Consider the following 21,951-nt stretch of genomic DNA (forward strand, 5'->3'; position numbering starts at 1 on the left):
TGTAGTCCCAGTTCCTCTTTGTACGTACATGTGTTGGTCTTCTGGCATGTGGTGTTTTCGGGTGTTTGGTCATCGTCCTTAAACTGGTTAAACCATCGCTGTACTGTCCGCGTCGTCACGACACCCTTAACAAAGGCTTGGCATATTTTCTGTCCCGCTACAGCGGCGTTTGACCTCCATTTGAACTCGTTCAGCATACATGCTCTTATGACGCTCTGTGGATGTCCCATGTTCCCTCTGTCTTTACGCAAGTTCACTGTGTATCTGAATTGCCACAACCAGGTAGTATGTTGGATATACCCACACCAACAACTGACGTTCGCCTTATCTCCACTCGCATTCAACTCACGGTGTGAGGTCCAATTGAACACAGACCTCCACGAAAAGGGACAGAACTTTCTGGTTATCTTTATAGTTATGCACAAAAGTATAGCGTTTGGTCCCGGGCAGTAGTTCTTGATAAGCATAATAAAAACTATCTTGAATATAATTTATGGATAATAATAATAATAATAATAATAATAATAATAATAATAATAATAATAATAATAATAATAATAATAATAATAATAACAATAATAAATAAGATAAAATAGTGTTTTTAGTTTTCCAGAAGGAAACCAAAATTTTCCTTTCTTTTAGGGCTGAAAAACACTAGCAGCAACACATTTTTTGCTTTGTACATTGTAGCCGCCCCCCCCCCCCTCAAAAACGACGGGCCCTTCCTACACGAACCTGCTGGCTACACCCCTGCTTAAAGTGAATATTTCATTTTATTTCACCAAGCCCAAGGACATCGATACAAGAACAAGATAAAGATTGGATATGCAAGACGAATTGCATAGTAATCTTGCTCTTGGCCTTGTTTTGATGATCACCAAGTAGCGATGAGCGTATTTTCTAGCTTTCCGTATAGTATGAAATACCATAATCAAAATCACACTTGGTCTTCATTTGTACCGATGAGGTGAGCATTCTTGGCTCTTGTATAGCATGAAAGATCACCAAGACTACGAAATGCAGGACCAAGACTTGACTGCAAGACAAAGAATAAGACGCAGTATTGATGACCAAGACCTAGGGAGCGAATTGTTTGAATTTCATTTGTTGGGCTGAAAGTGATGAAATAAAATTAGTACTTTACAATTAAATATCAACCTGTATTTTCAAATTCATATTATGTATCTTCTTACGTGCAACTATATATACTGTAAAATACGTTTTAATTACCGAGAAAGAAAAATCAAAGTGTTACGGGTCCAGGAATCATAAGAACCTATTTTGGAATGAAAGTTGAAGGGTTGGAAAAAATCACAGGTGTTCTCCTGTTTCCTCAACCCTTATCATTGTAGTTAAACGATTTCCTTTTGTCTCCGCCAAGAGACTCTTGCTACTGCCTTCCGAGAAGACGCCCTGCCGTCCCAGCAGGTGAGAACACTGACCTTGAAGAAAAATTTCGTCACATAGAACTAAAGAAAAAAAATAAAATAAAAATAAATAAATAAATAAATAAATAAAATAAAAATAAAAATAAATTTCTCCCACGTCGGACATTGGTATCAGTTATAAAAAGAAATAACCAAACCTCAAAAGTGCCAAATATTCATTAAGATGCATATACAAATCCCCGCTTGATCTAGCTAGTGGTTAACGTGTAAGACTTCGGTACACGTGGTCTGGGTTCAATTCCCAATGGGAGTGCATTTTGGTGTTCACCCAGTGTTGTGACCATAGTGCTCTCAAACGGATCGGGTTGACCCGACCCGACCCGTGACCCGACCCGACCCGACTCGGATCGGGTCAGCTCGGGTCGGGTTACGGGTCGGGTCGGGTCAGGTCAACTCGGGTCGGGTTGTCGGGTCGGGTCAGTCGGGTCAGCTCGGGTCGGGTTATCGGGTCGGGTCACTCGGGTCGGGTTGTCGGGTCGGGTCAGTCGGGTCAGGTCGGGTCGGGTTGTCGGGTCGGGTTATTCGGGTCGGGTTATCGGGTCGGGTCAATCGGGTCAGCTCGGGTCGGGTTGTCGGGTCGGGTTATTCGGGTCGGGTTATCGGGTCGGGTCAATCGGGTCAGCTCGGGTCGGGTTGTCGGGTCGGGTCAATCGGGTCGGGTTATCGGGTCGGGTCAGTCGGGTCAGCTCGGGTCGGGTTGTCGGGTCGGGTCAATCAGGCCGGATCACGGTTCGGGTCAGTCGGGTCGGGTCGGGTCATCGGGTCGGGTCAGTCAATTCGGGTCACGGGTCGGGTCGGGTCAGTCTTCAACCCGACCCGACCCGACCCGTTGAGAGCACTACCCCTTCGTAAGACCATCTTCACAAGTTAAACTATACTCGATTTATTCCTTGTAATGCCATAATTTAATCTGAAAAGCCTACCTGTCTAACCACGAGTATCTGACTTTGTTGTCCCAACCATTTCATCAGTCGATCTTTCTTAGTTTGCGGGTCTTCAGGAGGTTCTGGGAGTCGTCGGTGTCCACCACACGGACAAACTTCTTTGTAGCAGATGACGGCGGCTGCTAGACACACGAAACACTCCAAAGCAGCTACAAGCAATAGCCCAGAATTGGCAAGAAGAGGACCCCACGTCGAACTCACCAACGACAAGTCTGTTCCCACCACATCCTGCAAGACAGAAAGAAAGATATTTTGTAATTAATTAATCATTTACTTGCATGCAAAAAAAAAAAAAAAAAAATCTAATGCATTATCTGAACCTTAAAAAGCAGGAAGATTTGAATTGTGATAATACAAACCTGATCTGGGAAAAATACAATTATTACTGAAATGACGGAGAATCGTTCGTTGTAATCCACTTGTCAAAGTATATCCTCTGCCACTGATCTACCAATGAGCATTAGTTACACTAGAAATAACCGGAAAGCTTCCGATACACAATGATGCTTGGGAGAGACAATTCACAATATTTGCAGTTATCGTATGGTTAATTAGTCAACTTTTTGTCAGTGGAAATGCAAACTGATTTAGTTAGTACGAAAGTATTCGTCACAAGAATTCAAGCTTTCCTTTTTATAGTGAATGCTTTATAACACCCCGATGATTAATAGAAAAACATTTTAGGAAAGCTAATGTTAGGTGCATTTTTAACACGTTAAAACATATAACTAAAATAACTAAGATTTAATTTCCTAACACGAAGCCCCAAAGGTCTAACACTCGCTCCTTTTGGGCATGGGATCTTGGGTTCGCTTCCTGGTGGGTACAGTCGTTCGAATTCCCCCTTAAACTATAAATCAACTCATGTAGAATTAGCGCTGAAAAGGAATGCTAAATTCAACAAACCCAATCAATTCAAATAAAGCTTCAAAGGGATTAAACTGGTCAACTAGCGATTCGAAATTGGGGTTGTGTGGTCAGCACATCGGGATTGCAGTCGCCGTCGTTTTTTTTTTAACCCAACTTCTTTCATTTTAATTTCTCCCAATTGTCCTCACGACGCTGTGTGAACCGCCAACATCACCTTATTTTCGCTCATTTAAGTGCTAACTGGACAACGCACTGTTTAACTTAGGTTATCTCAGGGAACTGATCAACTCCGTTAATACCTCTGGTGCGAGGAGTTCCTGGTTCACTTCAAGGTTATTTGAGTTTGTAGTGGATAACATCGTATCCATGTATTTTTTCTGGGTTTTCCTTTCCTCCCATATTCTCATTCCACCAAATATTCTATAAACATTCACTTTTATTAATCATCTTTCTTTAGCCTACAGAACATAATCATAGGATGATATTTTTTTTTTTTTTAAATCATCTGATTTTCCCCTATACAGCTAAGGCGTGCAGTTGGCATATTTAAATACAAGAATAAACTATTATGTACTTATGGCTAGTGCTATACTATATAGCTATGAACATTATAATTATACTACATAATCATGAACTACTTAAGTTGGTCCCGCGTAGCGTAGTCGCTAACGTTGTCACCTTTGGTGTGAGCGGTCCCGGATTCTATTCCCGATGGGGTACTCAATCGAAAAAGTGTAACAGCTTTTCCAGGCCAGCTATTCTGAATGAGTTTTTCCTTGAGTTTCCTTTATTCATACCCAGGCAACTATCTGGATGGAACTTCCCCACTCTTTTCTTTCCTTCCCCGTAGGAGGCACGATGACTTAGTGGTAAAGGGCTTACCATCCCTGGTGCTGGGGTCCATGATTCGATTCCCCGTCAAGAAAGTTTGTGGTGAACAACATTGTGTTCATGGCTTTTCTCGAGATATTCCCGTTTTCTTCCACATTCTCATTCCACCGAGTCGTGCATCATCATTCACTTGCCTTGATTATCCGTCGTTTCTAGTGTAAATGGCATTATTGTGAGATGTTTAAGTTTAATATTTAATTTAATTATTTTTTCCTCCCTCCCACTACTCTGGATAGTGTACTCTCTGAGGGACATCTTCCATCATATATGTGATGAGGTGAAGGCCATAGATGATGGTTATGGCCGGACGAATTTATTAACTTATTTAAGCTATTTCTACTATTTTGATACATTTTTATGCGTAATAAATGCTAGCTGAATGAAAAGTGAAATCATACACTTTTCGCCCATCTTGCCCATTTCAATAAATAAGCAAATTCCCGGTAAATATCTACAAGACACATCCTTACGTTGGGCGAAACAAAACGTGTTGTTAGGCGAAACATAATTCTGTTTTCCCAAAGCCGCCATCCCTATATGATTTTCTTCCTGAAGTTGGTAGCTAGGTAAAACTGCCATCTCACAACCGAAAATGATTGACTTGTCTCTTTCACGAAATTCGTTATCCCCTATTTCATTGAAATGCGATTTTCTTAAATTTGTTTCTTGCATCCGAAAAAGATACAATGATTCAATTTAATGGAAAAAAGTCGTTGGAACCGTTTTCAAAATTAAAAAAAAAAAGTACTAACCAAAGTAACCAGAGCATAGAATAGGATTTATAGTACAAGTTTTCTTTCTTGTTAAAAAAAAAAAAATCGCAACTTTTAGGAGCTACAGTAATTACATGTATGACAATGTATCTGTTCTTCTCATGTCAGATGAACTTACTCCAGTCACCACATATGTGTACATGATAGGTCACGAAGAAAATGTTTGCTACTTGTAATTTCGTTGAACGTATAAACAAAAGAGTCGTTAAGAAAAGGTACACATAACCTCAGAGAGTGCTGGTATAACAAAGGCTCTGCCGCCCAGGCCAAACAAGAGTGTATATACATAATCTGTCTACACATGAACAGTCAGCAAAACCATTTGCAATGTAACTGAGAAGGAAGAGAGAAGAATTACGTGGGAACAAAGTGTTCGGACAATGAGACATGCTTTCCGGTGTTGTTGGGAAAATTTAAGCAATTTAAGTAACGAACAGTTAGTTATACATTGCCATGTTCTCATTTGGGATACAGACACAACGCAACTTACATACTCAACGAGATTACATTCCCAAATTACGTTTACAGTTTGCTCAGATTGTATTTAAGCCTTGCTCGTGACACAATGGATACGTTCTCAACTACATAGAGATACAGGATAGCTGTGCAATTAGGTAAACCATACCCATCCTTTTTTTTTTACAGAGCAGAACAATTCAGTCGAATTGTGGTGATGAATATTGAAACTGACAAAAGACAAATCAAGTTCAATAATTAGAGGTTGGCCGTGAGTTTTACGGGGCCACGAGCGTTCACCTCTGGTGCATGGAATCCTTGGTTCGATCCCAGCTCGCACCAAGTTGCCTTTGTGGTGGACAAACACCGTGTGTGTGGGTTTCTCGTGGTTCTCCGGTTTCCTCCTACTTTCTTCATTCCACCATTTCATTCATTTCTCATCATCACCGTCTCCTTTAGCCTAACCGGCATAAGCGTGGGACCTAAAACTTAAAGATTTCATTTCAGCTCATTTGACCGTGCGGTTTCTAACTGCAGCATGTATTTAATATAAGTTATACTACCACAAAATACTCCCAGTAGTTGCTGCAGGCAATATTTTGCGTTTGTCTTTCTGTGTCTTCCTTATAAAGTAGAATTTGTCTCAATTTCAGTGGCCCCGCGTAGCGTAGTCGCCAACACTCTCGCTTGTGATGCGAGGAGTCCCGGGTTCGATTCCCGCTGGGGACACTCGCTCGAAAAGATGTAACAGCTTTTTTTCAGGGTAGCTAGTCTGAGTGAGATTTTTCCTCATTCAGACCAGCCAAATGCCGGTATTGTACCTAACGTAATAGCCAATTCCTTTACTTCTCTCCGATTCCCTGGGCGGGCTAACATGGTCATAGATGCCGAAAGCCCAAAAATCTAATTCGTAATCCTAATTGTCCGGATTTCAAGTCTCACACGAAATTCGAACATCTCGTATGAGCATCTTAATGAAACTTCTTCACTTCTAAGTCAAATAATGTTTAAAAAAAAAATCTAAATACATGCTTTATCATCTTAAATGAAAAGTCTAAGTATCAAATTCAATTTATCTAAACATAAGGAATGTCGAGATATTTACATCTTACTGAACCTCTTTCTTCCTTTCATGGTCAAATATTTTTTTAAAGGAAGAAAACAAAAGAGAAACCTGAAACCCTTAAACATGTGCTTAACTATTTTTTAAGTGAAAAGGTCTTAAGTATCAAAATTCATGTCTCTAGCGTTAAGGGATTCCGAGATACGGATCGTATTATAATATTGATATTCCATTCCCCATTTTCCCCCGTCTTCTACGTCTAATTAAAATAGTCTTTTACCATTGTATATCTGTACCTATTACGATAGATTATCTTACTTATGTAACGTATCAATCCTTATAAAACTATTAACACAAAATTTATTAATGTATGACGCCTCATATTATTGACAAACAAATTAATTTCCGTTATTCAGAGTCTAAAATGGTTTATATTTCTACTTCCTCTTAATATAAAATCAATAACATAAATACTCTAGGTTTATGTGCCATGGTTATCCTCTGTAGACCAAAGGTGACGGATGATTGATGGAATGAATCATTATGAAATAATTGGTGGACAGACAATGTGGGAGGAAAGAATCTTGAGAAAATCCGCTGACACGATGTTGTCCACCACTAACTCATATAGCTTAGAATTGATCCAGGGAACTCTCAAACCAGAGGAAAGGGCTCTACCATTGAATAACCATTCGCCCAAATAATGACATGGAATTTATATACGAAAATTCCTGAAGTTATGCTCTCCTGTTAAGCACATCTTTCAGATGGGAACGGAATTCGATTTCAGGGCCGGCTCTAATATATGTGCAACACGAGATATTCTACAAGGTAGTAAGTTTCGAAGGACGGCAAAATCTGTCATAACTATATTATTTAAAATAAATTTTTCTTGTTAGAAACATAATTCGTGATGATGGTAGTTAAATTTACTAAGCTGACTTCCTATTTGAATACTACATTCATAAATCATGTATAGGTCGCATTACTTTAAGGTCAGATGGACAGTGGTAAAACAAATGGCCTAACAAATCCCAGAATGAATTGCTTGATTGTTGTTCAATACAAGAACTCAATTCTCGAAAAGTAGCGAACACCTGCTCCAGGGGCGATCCAAATGAAATCAACCAATGATGGTTGCTGACAAAATTTAGTTTTTTTAAATTAATTTTTTACCTAAGTTTGTACCACATTTAGGGAGTTGAAAATGGGCATTCATTTACTTTTAGCCCCTCAGGTTTTGTCGTAGCAGACATTTTGTATAGGCGCCTGAGTACATTTTTGAACTTTTTAGTGCATTCCATTAAACGCTGTAACATTTTAGGTTTTAAAGATAACGAGTTCAAACCAAAACCATATGAAAGATAATGGAATGACAATATTCTATGTTCTGTGCACATTGAGACGTGCTTCAGAACGTCGAGAAAAGAAGCTCTGAACATTGAGGTTGGAAACGTAGAAATTGCGATTTTGGAATGTACACTTTGAAACGAAATAAATGAGACTCACCTTCAATTCTTTGTCTACATAGAGACTAGATAATAGGTAACGTCCTAAACAAGTTTCAGATCTGAGAATTATATAATTGATTTTTTGGAATTTTTAAAACTCTGCGAATTTTCGAAAATCATGTATTTTCACCACCAAATATTTCAGGAAGGTCAGAACTGAAAAATCTCAAATTTGTACAAAATAGTGATTGGCGCCTACACTTTGCCATTCGTACATAGTTTAAAAGAGGTTTTGGGGCCATGGGGATGGAAAAAGTGATCAAAGAGATCGTTATTTTCCTGATTAATGTCCAATTCCCCAATCCATTTCTGTCATAAATACAGGCTACGGAATCTTTAGGTGCAAATGACAACATGCTATGCTCTGGAAGTACTGAAGTACTGCAATCAGTAAATTCATCTGATTGTGAGTATTCATAATATCTGATTTGTGTTTTCGTCAGAGGTACAATACAAATCTATGATATGATCTGGTATTAATAATTCTTTTACAAGTAGCAAATCTCGAATTTCTTGCTGTTTGACTGTACTTTTTCTGATGAAACATAGATAATTGTGTGCCTGAGATACTATATCAACACAAAACCTGCACATCTGTTCAGTTTTTAAAATCGTGAATTTCACATAACTGCAACAACTTATAACTCAGAAACTACTCAAGTCTCAGTGATGCAATTTTATTCACTTGTTACTGCACAACTATCGTCTATTTTGTGCAAATTTGCGATTTTTCACTTCTGTCATCCCTGAGATATTTGATGGTAAAAATACACGATTTTCCAAAATTCGCAAAGTTTAAAAATTTTCAAAAAACCAAGTATAAGGTTCTCAGATATGAAACTTGTTTGCAACGTTGTTTACTATCTAGTCTCTATGTAGACAAAGAATTGAAGGTGAGTCTTATTTATTTCGTTTCAAAATTTACATTCAAAAATGGCCATTTCTAGGTTTCCAACCTCAATGTTCAGAGCTTCCTTTTTCGATGTTCTAAAATACGTCTCAATGTGCACAGAACACAGAATGTTGTCCATTTCATTATCTTTCATATGGTTTTGGTTTGAACTCATTATCTTTAAAACCTAAAAAGTTACAGCGTTTCGGAATGCTCTGAAAAGTGCAAAATACGCTCAGGCGCCTATACAAAATGGCCGCCACATACAAACCTGCGTGGCTAAAAAAAAATAAAGGAATACCCGTTTTCAACTCCCTAAATGTGGTACAATCTTAGGTTTAAAAAATTCAAAAATAAATCAATTTTGTCAGCAACCTTTGACCTGGAAATTGGTCATTTCATTTGGATTGACTATTCATTTAGTTAGTTACCACAGTTTTGATATGAAAACTAGTCTTGTCTTTGTCACAAACAAGTTCTTTGTCATTGAAGGTGGAAACAAGTTTCTTTTCTTTTTTCTTTTTTAATTTTAACAGATGTATAAGAAAAATCAAGAAATAAAGATAGAAGAGGAAGTTGTACTTTAATTGCAAACTGATATATTGAGAAAAAACAGACATAATGAGATTGTATTTGTAGTGTTTAGGGCTTTCTGAGTGCGAGTGCTGAGGATCTGGATAACGATGAGGCATACTCATTGGATTGGAAGAGTGGAGAAAAATCTAGCGAAATCACACCTTTTATGTTACGAGGGGGGACAGTGGCTCAATAGTAAAGCGATCACTTCTGGTGCTAGTAATTTCTGGTTCGATCCTAGGCCAACTGAATTTGTGGTGGACAACATCGTGCTCGTGGGTTTTTTCAAAGTTCTCCCGTTTCCTTCCACTCATATTACGCCAATTCTTTCATCATTTACCGTTATTAATGATCCGTTTCCTTTAGCCTAAAGAGCATAATTGTGGGACATAAAACCAAAATTTTCATTTATGTTGCGCGTGTGTATGTTGCAAATTATTAGAGATTAGAATGAAAATGATCCTTTGAAATCCCGTATATTGCAATTTCCCATCCAGTTCTGAGACACGTAGCAATCACGAGTCACCAAACGCAATGAACAAAATTACCCAAGAGCACCGTTTCTTTTTCCATTAGTGGTGGCCCCTATTGTCTGGATAAAAATTACTTTCCAGTTCGAATGAAAGATCCACAAATGCTCGTACGCTCTACTTGTGGTTCTCAGCGGGAGGCGAAGACACATGAAGAGGTCATGAAGAGCTTTTCAAGTGTGCAAATGGCGGACGATGGATGCATCCGGTGAATACTGAAAACAAGCTCAAATCCTTGAATGTTACCAGAATTCATAATGGCCTGTTACTCTTTCAAGAGCGGATGTTTCTCTTTCACGTTCATGCTCCCGTTCAACACTAACACAAATCGTTAGCCATTGTTTTGGAAATGCTCCACGAGTACAAGAACTTCGTGATCCGATAAAGTAGGTGAATTGTTATAATTAGGAATAGAATTTGATTGTTTATCAAGTACCCAACAACAGCACTTAAAAGAAGAATAGAGCTGTTTGTGTTCTAGAAATAGATTATGATTCTTAATTCTGACATTGTTTCTTCAAGAAATTGCGAAATTTTGCCTGAGTGTTCTGCCCAAAGTCAGGTCTATGTAACGTGACTAGGCGGCGCACTTATTAGAATGGTTAATTCCTTTCTTTAATTTATCTATTTGTTTAAGGAAGAATATAACAAGCTGCTGCCCTAATTATATTCATGATATTACGTAACATAACAAAGCAACACAATATTATTAAGACTGTTCATGTGTACGTTATTAGAATATAAGGTATGCAGAACATACTGATTATAGCATATCTATTTATCAAAGTTTTATTGTTAATTTATTCTCATTGTCATTAAGAATATCTATAGACTGAAATAGTGTAACGTCATATCCGTTTCGTTGCTATGATGATGGTAGTTTTATTTTCTAAACAACATGACCTAAAAACAGTGTGCGAATTAGATAATCTATATTGAGGGGGATAAAATTTGGCCAAAGGACATAGTCTGAAGGTTCAAATTTCAAAATGAGACAATAAATGCCTTACCCCCATATATATATATATATATATATATATATATATATATATATATATATATATATATATATATATATATATATATATATATATATATATATATATATATGTGTGTGTGTGTGTGTGTGTGTGTGACATCTGTAATAAATAAGATATTTATTAATTTAATAAATCTACCGACAATAACTATGCACATATATATTGTCTGACACACACACCCCACTAAACCTTTCTGAACGTGTTTTAATGTTATACTCACTCTTGTCCCTGTAGCTCTCTAAGGTTTATGTAGTTAATAATTCGGCTCGAGCGATAGCCATGATCACAAGCATATGTTAATTTTTCCACTCATATTGAAAGCTTCCACTTTGCATTAATACATATAGGTTGCGAAAAGAAACCTACTTTACTCTTGTGAAAACCACTAAAATTATCAGTTAAACCGGACATTTTTTTTTTTTTTTTTTAAGAAAATCTAGATATTAGCCTATCAAATAAGAAATGGATTGTTGCTGGTCCCGATTTCTCACATCAAGGTCAAATCGAAGGCCAAATAGGCTATTTAAAATCTCTCAATTCAAATTTCGAGCTTGTGCTTCTACTTCCCGCTAAAGCTGTGCTCATCACGACTTTTTTCTCCAAATATCGATTCTGTGATGGGCACGGAAAGTCAACACTTAAAAATTACTTTACTGTTAGGTTGAAGATGAGTTGATTCACTATGGGCTACGTTATTCAAATAAAGTAAAACATTACACTGAAATTTTTCAGACAACATTAATTGCGTGGACAGTAAACTGTACAGCGAAAAAATGGAAAAATGAAGGGTTAACTTAAAAAAAAAAAAGAAAAAAAAAAAACAACGCTCCAGTTGAAATGCTTATACAGACACGGACAATGATACGGAGAACCAGTCGTATTAACAAATGCTGAAACAAATCTTGAATTGTTCGCTTATTCACCTAAAAATCACTTTCATTAACATGTCTGCTCACTAGGAGCGTATCCCCCAGCGTGTACGTTAACATATACTTACTAGGGAATACCTATATCTCAGATTTTGAGTACAGTTTCAAAAGTTCATTTCCGTAAACTGTAAAAGCAGTGATTACTATGCTAATTATCACAAATTAAATGCAACTTTTGAGTTGCATACACACAACCTACTAGGGAATGAAGACCATGTGCTAACAAAGAGTTCGCTGGAAAATGAAATAACATGTTATAACAAAAATTAAAATAAGATGATAATCGATACAAATATAGAGGATGAATATGACATATCCGAACTTCGCCAAGTATGGTAGAAGAAGCTATTTGTTTACTTCTTCTTGGCCAACTGCTAAGAACATTTATAAATCTATATGTGGCTTTGTTATACGCAATTAGTACATTCAAATTCACAAACGATGACGAACTGAAGGGTACGAAGGTACAGTTGCAAGTAACCGTAGTCATAATAATATAGTTCTACTAAACAACGTTGAAAATAGTGGGTAATTAGGTGGTAAATAGAAGTGACCAAAACTGAACAGTTTACATCGATCATTTCGAAACAAAATGTGATTGAGGGGGAAAATCCCCCTCATCCCCCCCGGTAATTCGCACTTTGCCTAAGAACATAAGTACAAAGCGAAACAGTGATGTGTTAACTTCCGGATTGCAAACATTCGAGTAGAAGAAACACACACAAAAAAATCCAATAAATGAAACTATGAAAATATAGAAGAAACAAGCAATTAATTAAAAAATATGTTAAAATATGCCAAGCGTTGAAAGTGAAATGTTTCCCCTGATATCGCAATTTTGTGATTTATACATTTGGAGGTTACGTCAAGTGTCCAAATACTGTATATTTAGCTTATTTATTATCGGATATTTAATTTAAATAATTCTGGAATCTTATTTAGCACCATCAATATTACACACTGCATTGCAAATGTGTAGGCCTACAGAATTAGTGTTTAAAACTTATGCTGAATCACTCATAACTGGATATTTTCTTGTTGTACTGTCAGTATATATTTTTAAGTTTAATAAGTAATATAAGGAAAGATTCGACGCATGTTAACCGATTAGAAATTGGTCCATATTGAAAATTCTTGATACGCGTATGGTTTCAAGCTTTGTCCTTTTTTTAATTGATTATTTATTTCTTTATTTTGTAGCCACTCTAACATTACACTCATATTTTAAAGGATGGGCGTAAATTTCTAAATGCACCAATATAATTAACATTATTTTCAAAGTAGGCAATTATTTTTCCTTGTAGACAAATCGTATATTTGTTCCATTTTCATTCTGCTGACAGATCATCAGTCTGTACCTTAGAGTTTTTACGTTGCATATAGTTGTTTTGGTCATTGTGCATTACGTGGGTAATTGCACTGGCATTACTTATGCAATTTCTATCTTATCAGATTACCTAGAGATGTGGCCCCTGTAGAAAAAAGTTCCTTATGTGTTACTTCATTAATTACTAGATTTCATTCGTAAACTTTCTAAATGGTGGACCCATATTCTTAATCTGTATCTTTTCGTGCCAACTTTACTTTTTCCTCAAAATATTCTAAAATTATTATTAAATGTGTGTTCCTATTAACAGGATACTTCATAGTATTTCTATCGCTTCATGCACTTGTTTAAAAAAAAAAACATGGCGATCACCATGGTAACGAAGAGGAAATGACGACATCACTATTTCAGTCTATTGTTGATCCAAAGTAATGAACCCTGTTGTAGGAAGCGCACATCCACCATAAGGATACTTCATTCAGATATTTGTTTTAACTTTATTGCAAAAGAACAGATGTTTTTTCCATGTCGTGCGTTTGAATGAGACACCCGAAAATTGATATTTTCTGACAAGTCAATACAGCCAACTCTATTATGTAGTATTTTATGTAAAATACAAGATGAGCAAATCTTCTCTTTCCAAAGATGGGAAATGAAAATTAGCGTTTAGTTGAGAAGCTGAATGTTACTTCGGATACTTCTGACTCAAATTGAATGTGAGAAATCTTAAAAATTTGCATTGCATGTTGGCAATATGTTTGATGTAGTCCGGATTCCATATTTGAGAAGCGTATTCCAGTTTCGACCTGATGTATGCGAAATAAAGTACTTTGAGAGATTCCTATTTTCTGAAATCCTTACCAACTCTTACAATCTAACCGAAGTTTCATTTACTATGAAAGAAATATGTGTTGCAAATATTAAATGACTATCAAATATAACACCAAGATATTTAACCATCTCTTCTTTAATTGAAGAAGTGCTATCGAACGTGTATGAGTAATCGAATCTGTTTCTACTACGCGTGAAGGAAATGGATTTGCATTTGTTAATATTTATATTTAGATTATTTTCTATAGACCAGTTAAATGCGTTTTCCAAATCATCTTGTAATTTCTCACAATCATTAGTCGATTTAATTTCTGCGTATATTTTAAGGTCATCGGCAAGTAATAACTGTTTTGATGTTTTGACAAAATTGATGAAGTCATTAATAAAGAGTATAAAAAGTAGAGGTCCTAGATTCGATCCTTCAGGCACTCTAAATCTAATATTTATCAACTTAAAAATGTACTCACGATAAAGGATAAACTGCTTACGATCTTTTAAATATGAAGCTAGAAGCTTTAGAGCAGGTTTTGCAAAATTAAAGAAACGGTATGTCATGGTCGACTCTGTCAAAGGTCTTTGCTATATCAATGTATATAACATCTACTTGCCCACCTCTATCAAGAATTGTAGTCAAAAAGTCTGTATTTTTTTTTACTCCTTTTTAATCTCTCCAGTTCCCAACTTTTCCGCTTTATTACGACTTTAAAAAAAGTACATTTTTCGGCCTATCCTACATACATGATTAAAAGGATTTTTCTGTGTTTTTAGTTTATACTTTTTTTTAAAAAAAAAAAAAAGCTCGTTTATTATCCTAAATTTTTGTGATAAACAAACTCAATTTAATTTTTTTTGTAAATAGACCTCAAACAATGTGGTGTTTGTATACCGCGGATGTTTCTTACAACCAATGATCCGCTGAACAACTATTCGAATACGCCAATGACAATTTTTTAAAGTAAATAATCAACAGTATTAGACATGTTAAATAAAGGAAATACGAATCGAGGTGAAACAGAAATGCATTAAAATAATCTGAAGGAACATATAATGCATAGTAAAGGAACCGCGTGGTTTAAAATAAAATATACCTAAATAAATAATTTTAAAAAACAATAATCTTAGTATCTATTTAAGTGGATTATTTGATATTTCGAGTCACAACACGTTTCATTAGAATACATTTGTGTAGGGTTCGTATATTTAAAAAAAATACAAAAAGACGCACTCGATTTTAATAATACGTGACACTTTTCCATCACAACTACATGGTATAATAAAGGAGTATTTAGTCCTTAGATTTTCCGTGAACGCACACGTTCTTTTCGGGATTCTGAAGGCACATGAAGAAATAAAACTAGTTTCGATTCATTACAGATTATTATCGTATCAAGTAAATTATTACCGTGTCTGCTAGAGGCACTGTTTTCGCAATGCAACAGTTTTTCCAATTGGAATGACATTTTTATGACATGACCATGGCTATCAATTTCTTGGCAATTACAATTTTTAAATATAAGAATGTGAACGTTAATCAGAAATCCACAAATTATATAACAATATTGTGCCCTGGAGAATTCTGTCGGGAAGCCGGATCACAACCTGATAATAAGAGACAATCCCGTCAAATACGAAACGTATATGAACCTTAAATTTGTGTTTCAACTAATTTATTTTTATGTTCAGTCGTGGAATTACTACTGTGATTAAAAAAAAAAAAAAAGTATAAGCAAGTTTCATTGTGGTTATTTTATTAAGAGCTATCATTACGTCGTTACTGCCTTTTGTTTAGATGCAGTTTTGGATTTCCTGGTTTATTTATCACCCAATTTTCAGATGATAAACTCAATAACGATGTAGAATGTCAATAGAATTTAAAACAATGGTTAACCATTCTTCCTGTTGATTGATAACAGTAAAAATTATTAACTTTCACCAAAAAAATTGGACTGTGTTACCTGTTCTTTTTTCAATCTCTCGTCTTTCTCTGTATTGTTTTAAATGATTATCACAAATGACTGGACACGTTACACATCCCAATTGGAAACAGATTCATTATACGCACGCACTGGTATGGCTGAATGCATAATGTGCTCCATATTTAGCTATCTCATTCGAAAATCAGGTTCATTGGCTGCAATGTGTCATTCAGGAAGTAGGTATGACAAAACTAACAATGTGTCCTGAGTGATGGTTTCGATTTGCATAATAAAAGTGTTTTGTTGTAAACCTATTTGTCGTAAATTATTAAATTAGGAATAAACAATAAATCAGCTGAGAATGCTCAAAGAGTATAGCCAGAATGAACTTAAAAAGAATTATATTTTATTATTAACATCTATAGGCTTTATACCAATTGCTCTATGTACTTTATTATTTATATTATATTCATTAAACAATTCTTGTAATATATCTATCCATTTATATTTTCCTTGAGTAGTAAATATTTTTCACATGTTTTAAGTGTTGCGTTAAAACGTTCTATGATATGTCGTTTTACAAAGATATGCTCAAAATGGAGGGCTCAAAATTGAAAAATTAGCAAAATATCATCTCTCTATGACTTACGGTTTCCGATATATGACTCCTTAAAATCTCCCGAAATCCGAACCTTTTTTGGCCAATATCTGGGGAACAGTGGCCAGTTGACCAGTGGCTACCGGTTACTATTTGGTACCAAAATATTCACCATTTTCTTAGGTATTGATCAACACCAATGTAATCTCTCTATCGCTTACAGTTCCCGAGATATGACTCCTTAAATCTCCCGAAATCGGAACTTTTTTGGCCAATATGTCGGGAACGGTGAGAGTGACGCGAAAAATGCCATCACTTCTTTCAGATAGTTTTTGATGCTCTATCGAATGGAGGGCTCAACATTGAAAAAATCACAAATAACAGATACAGACACACAGACACAGAGAATTCAATAACGATGTTTTTTTTTAAAGTTCGTTGAAAAAAAAATGTCCATGACAAATACTTGTAGCACTATTTTGTCTGAGTACTGACATATGTGAAGATTTCAAATTTGATGGTTATTTGGTCAAACATAACTTTTACAATATTATTGGTGTTTAACGGAAAAATATATCCAAGAATGAGACAGGACTAATGAATAGGCGGGGTTAACTGGGTCTGGACCCCCCTTAAAACTTCCTAACTCAACATACATTTGTACACTTTCTCAATAAAGTTATATACATTTAAAAGGAAAATGATTAATATAGCATGAAAATCTGATCTTACACTCCATCTGTACTATTTCTCTTATAAAAACAATCTAGTTCTATCATTCTTTTCTGAAACTATAGGTAGAAATATTTTACAATTACTTATCGTCTTTTCAAGTGCAGAATAATACAAGTTTAATACTTGTATTGAACCCATCACAACAAAAATTTCTAGGTGTGCGCCTTAAATCCTATATTCTAGTTATGCCACTTTATTGTTTTATATTCTGGGCTGTACGTTTAATTGATGTTAAAATGTTACACCAATAATTGTAATAATAGCGAAATAACCCACAATTAATTCACTGATAAAAATATCTTTCAATAGATTATAACTGAATGAAGACTTTTAAAACTGCGTTGGGCTGCTTTGTGCTAGAATTTATGCGTCTTGTACTTGACTTAGTATTCCACAACCGTTAATTAAACACGTGGTGATACTCGGATTGTTTAATATAAATGTCAACACGCATTATGTGCAGTTTCGTAATTCTACTTACTGTACATGTTTACAAACTGTGCATAATTAAACATTAGTGCCAGCACATTACGCTAATGGTCCTTACACGATGACGAATATAGGGTCAATCTCTAATGACGCGTGACTTTGTGGTCAACTTAACATAATTACGAAATGGAATGATGAGCCAAGCTTCCACTGTAGTGTGTTGAATTATAACTGAAGTGTGTATTTTCTGTTAAAGACTTAGTTATTAGTTATTATGTCTTCTACACAAATTGTATGTTTATATGGTTTAAAATCGATTGAAACCGTTAGATTTCAAGTAAAGTTAGTTGACATCGTCATGGATTGATTTTGATGAATTGCCTTTAAAATTAAGGTTTTTTGTAAATATTGGATTTTTAGACAAATACTCATGTACACGTCACAGATGAAACATAATTAAAAGAACTTTTTTCTTTTGCTTCTTCCACAGATCAGTCATGCTGTAGTGAACCTTGGAATCAATCAAGTAAATCTCAAACAGCTCATCATGAAGGTCTGTGTTGTGCATGTGCTAAAATATAAAATTAATATATACACTACTAGGTTATGAAGTATGTAAGGGCAAAGAAGTCTAAAGTAATGAATATTGAAAAGTCCCACAAAGATCAAACCTTGGACCTCTTTTGTTGTTAATGTTTGTAAGTAACCTTTTCTCTGTACAATTAAATTTCTTTTGGCAAGTTAATAGCAACACTCCAGCCTCGTACTTGGTTGTAAATTTTGACGTCAGAACAAAGTGCTATATGAAACTTTTTTACGCTTCTTCCGTTTGTTGTTTAAATCAGTGTTTGACAACCGATGTGTCACGACACACTGATATATCACGCAGTCCCCTAAGGAGCCTCGCGAAATTTTAGAATTTGAAAATCACGAGGAATTTAAAAATAATTAGTTAAAATTGGGACAAACTGTTCCAGTCAACACCTCCAGCGGTAGCAATAAAGCTCAGTACTATATGGAGTCATTATAAAACCTAATTGGTTTCACTATTGTAAGAGATTTTATTATTATTATTATTATTATTATTATTATTATTATTATTATTAATAATAATAATAATAATAATAATAATAATAATAATAATAATAATATCAAACAAGTGTGTCATTATGTCCTAGACGTTCAGAAAAGTGTGTGGTCCGTCAGAAAAGGTTGAGAACCACTGGTTTAAATAGTACAGAAAAATAAAATATTTCAGTTTAATGTCGCACGATTATGCCATTTAAGCTAAGGGCGGCGGGTAAGTAAGACAAGTGAATGATGATGGAAAAATCGGTAGAATGAGAAAGTAGAAGGAAAGAGGAGAACCCACGGACATAATGTTGTCCACCACAAGCTTACGTGGCCGGGAATCGAACCAGGGGCCCACGCACTAGAGCTAAGGCTCTACCACTGAGTCCTTTAAATAGTACATTATTATCTAATAATTTATACTTGAACTTATTCATTGTGTTTACATTTAACATTGTAAAAATAAAGTTGATAAAATAAATAAATAAAAATCTAAAAGTTTCCACACACTAAACATAGTCCTTTTTTTTAGCATCCGCAATTTTATACGATTTGCCTTATATACCAGAATCCACTAGATAATAAATACCTGTAACAATTTGTTGTTCTTCTTTAAATGTTGTTATGAAGGAACGTTACTAAAAAGGAAGAACTACTTCACATAAAGTGTTTACAATAACACTTTCTCCTTCGGTCTTTTCACGCTGTGACCTGTGTAAACGGAACAGCCTATTCAGATGCAGATAGAATTAACGCATCTAGTGTTTGTTAATCATAGGATCAAAGAGTGAAACAAATACCAATGTATTTGTTTTGCAATGAAAGAAAGTAAGTGACCCCGATCGTCTTTAAATGAAATGCGTCTACTAAACTCATGTGCTATTCTTTACGTGTCAATACACATATGACTTCAATCCATCTTCAAATACAATCATAGAATACTTTTTTTTTTAAAAAAAAAAAAAAAAGCATGAAACTCAAGTGTTTAGCGAAAGCGTGAAGAACGAAAGGAAGATTTCGTCCGACAACATACTAGTCCAGCGTTTCCCAACCGGTGTGCCGCGAATGGACCGCTGGTGTGCCGCGAGGAAATCGAAACAAAATTATTAATTCTATAGCAACCAAATTGCAAGACATAGGGGGAAAATGTATATTTTTGTATTTCACATTACTATGAAACTCTACCATGGAAAAAAACTACTGTGATTGTAATATATTATTCTACAACTATTACTGTGTAGCAAACAGTATTTCGGCTCGTACACATTTCCACGGTTAGCTGCTATGTTACGCTTCAATTGAGAGTCATGCTAACACCGAGAAATGGGAAGCACTTGTACGGTACGCGTCAAGTGAACGTTCGTAGAACACTCATTCGCACGTGAATGACAGAACAACACTTTGTTCAACAGCTGTGTTTTGACTTCGACGCATCGCAAGCTGTGTGATTGCAATAATATGCACCGTTTTGGTTAAAACAGCAAAGTTAAAAGTACAAGACATTTGTTTGTTCGTTCGTTATTTAGTGGTCTTCGTTCATAGTGAAAGGTTGGATACAGTTTTCGAAAAAGAAAGCATATTTTTAAAAATCTGCGTCTAATATTTCATTGCAATTGTTTTCTATTTTAAAATTAGAATAAAAAATAAGCATAATGGATTAGCATAGGGGAAAACCAGTGATCGAGCTTTCATCTTTGTGAGGATATCAGTAATCACAGAAAAAAAATTACCATGGTATTTTATATTTGCAAATAATAATAATAATAATAATAATATCTATGAGTGTGCCGCGGGAATTCAAGCTATACCCGTAGTGTGCCGCAAGTTGAAAAAGGTTGGGAAACGCTGTACTAGTCAATAACAGATGGAGCGAGCTACCGTACCCCTTCTCTATAGACCACTACATTTGTGTCAATTTAATGAAAACACCTCAGATGTCTGGGTTGACAACAGTCAGGCAGTGACCGCAGTACCAGGCTATTGGTGGTAATGTGTTAGCGCAAATTCTGTACTACGTGAGGAGCAGTAGAACAGTAGTATGCAGCTAACTGAGCAGACGATAAGTGTAAAACGGGTGACCTTTCTGATTTCTGAAGAGGGTAAATTGTTGACATTCGGTTATGTGGTGCAGGCGTGACCAAAGGTGTCCAATTTGAACTATCTCACTGAAACTCATGCTCACAACATGATTTCGACCTTACGTTCACATTGTCAAACCAACATCACATTCACTTAACCTCACACTCACAACATCATTTCGACGACATGCGTTTACATCGCCAACCCAACATCACGCCTATTCAACCTGACACATCATTTCGACATCATACAGTCACTAACCACACGCTCACAGCGTGAGTTCCGAGCGAGCCAGCGTGACAAAAACTGCAAGTATGTTGTGAATGTTGCCAGGGGCACTGTCCAAGGTGATGACATTCTACAAAACTTACAGCAAAATCAAATCTGCGAACACAAACAGTGGTCGGAAAATGACCCTCAGAGGCAGGAGCATCAAAGCGAAGTGTCACACAGAATAGTCGTGAAGTTAAAGTGACTCAAGCAACACTTCCTGCAGCCTGTGTCGACAATCACAGTCCGTCGCGAGTTGCATGACTTAAACACAGAGTCGAGTTGTACGGGGGAAACCTCTGATAAGAGATCATAACATTTTAGCACGACGGTAATGGTACCACAGACATGCAACATGGACCGATGATAATTGAAAATGTGTAATATGGTCGAATGGGTCATTGCTCACCTTATTTTAAACTATGAGCCGCGTTAATGTGTATCGGACGGCTAAAGAAGCATATAATCCGCAGCATCTCCACCAAACCGTAAACATGGAGGTAGCCTTGTGATGCTGGGGGCTCATTATTCTCTATTTCAGAAAGTCCCGTACTGACGCTTACTAGTCTCGTCACTGTCCATGATTTTGGAGGACCGTGTTCGTGCATTCTATGGTTCAGATATTGTTTCCGGACAATGACTCTATATTCCAGGATGATAATTGTCCCATTCACACAGCTGCAGCTGTTACTGTGTGGTTTGAAGAACATCTTGCTTGACCCACAATCCCCAGACCTGAACATAGTTGATCATCTGTTGTCTGTTTGAAGAC

General features: G+C 35.9%; 1 protein-coding gene across 1 annotated transcript in view; it reads right to left on the reverse strand.

Moving 5' to 3' along the window:
• LOC145664892 (uncharacterized) overlaps positions 1-21,951 on the reverse strand; it is a 117,620-nt gene that overhangs the window by 52,882 nt on the left and 42,787 nt on the right. The window contains exon 2 of the mRNA XM_081731955.1: positions 2,372-2,620. Coding sequence (XP_081588081.1) covers positions 2,372-2,620 — 249 coding nt within the window. The remainder of the gene's footprint in view (positions 1-2,371; positions 2,621-21,951) is intronic.

Source organism: Thermobia domestica, chromosome 11, assembly GCF_964235325.1.
Source record: "Thermobia domestica chromosome 11, izTheDome1.hap1.1, whole genome shotgun sequence".
NCBI classification, from domain to species: domain Eukaryota; kingdom Metazoa; phylum Arthropoda; class Insecta; order Zygentoma; family Lepismatidae; genus Thermobia; species Thermobia domestica.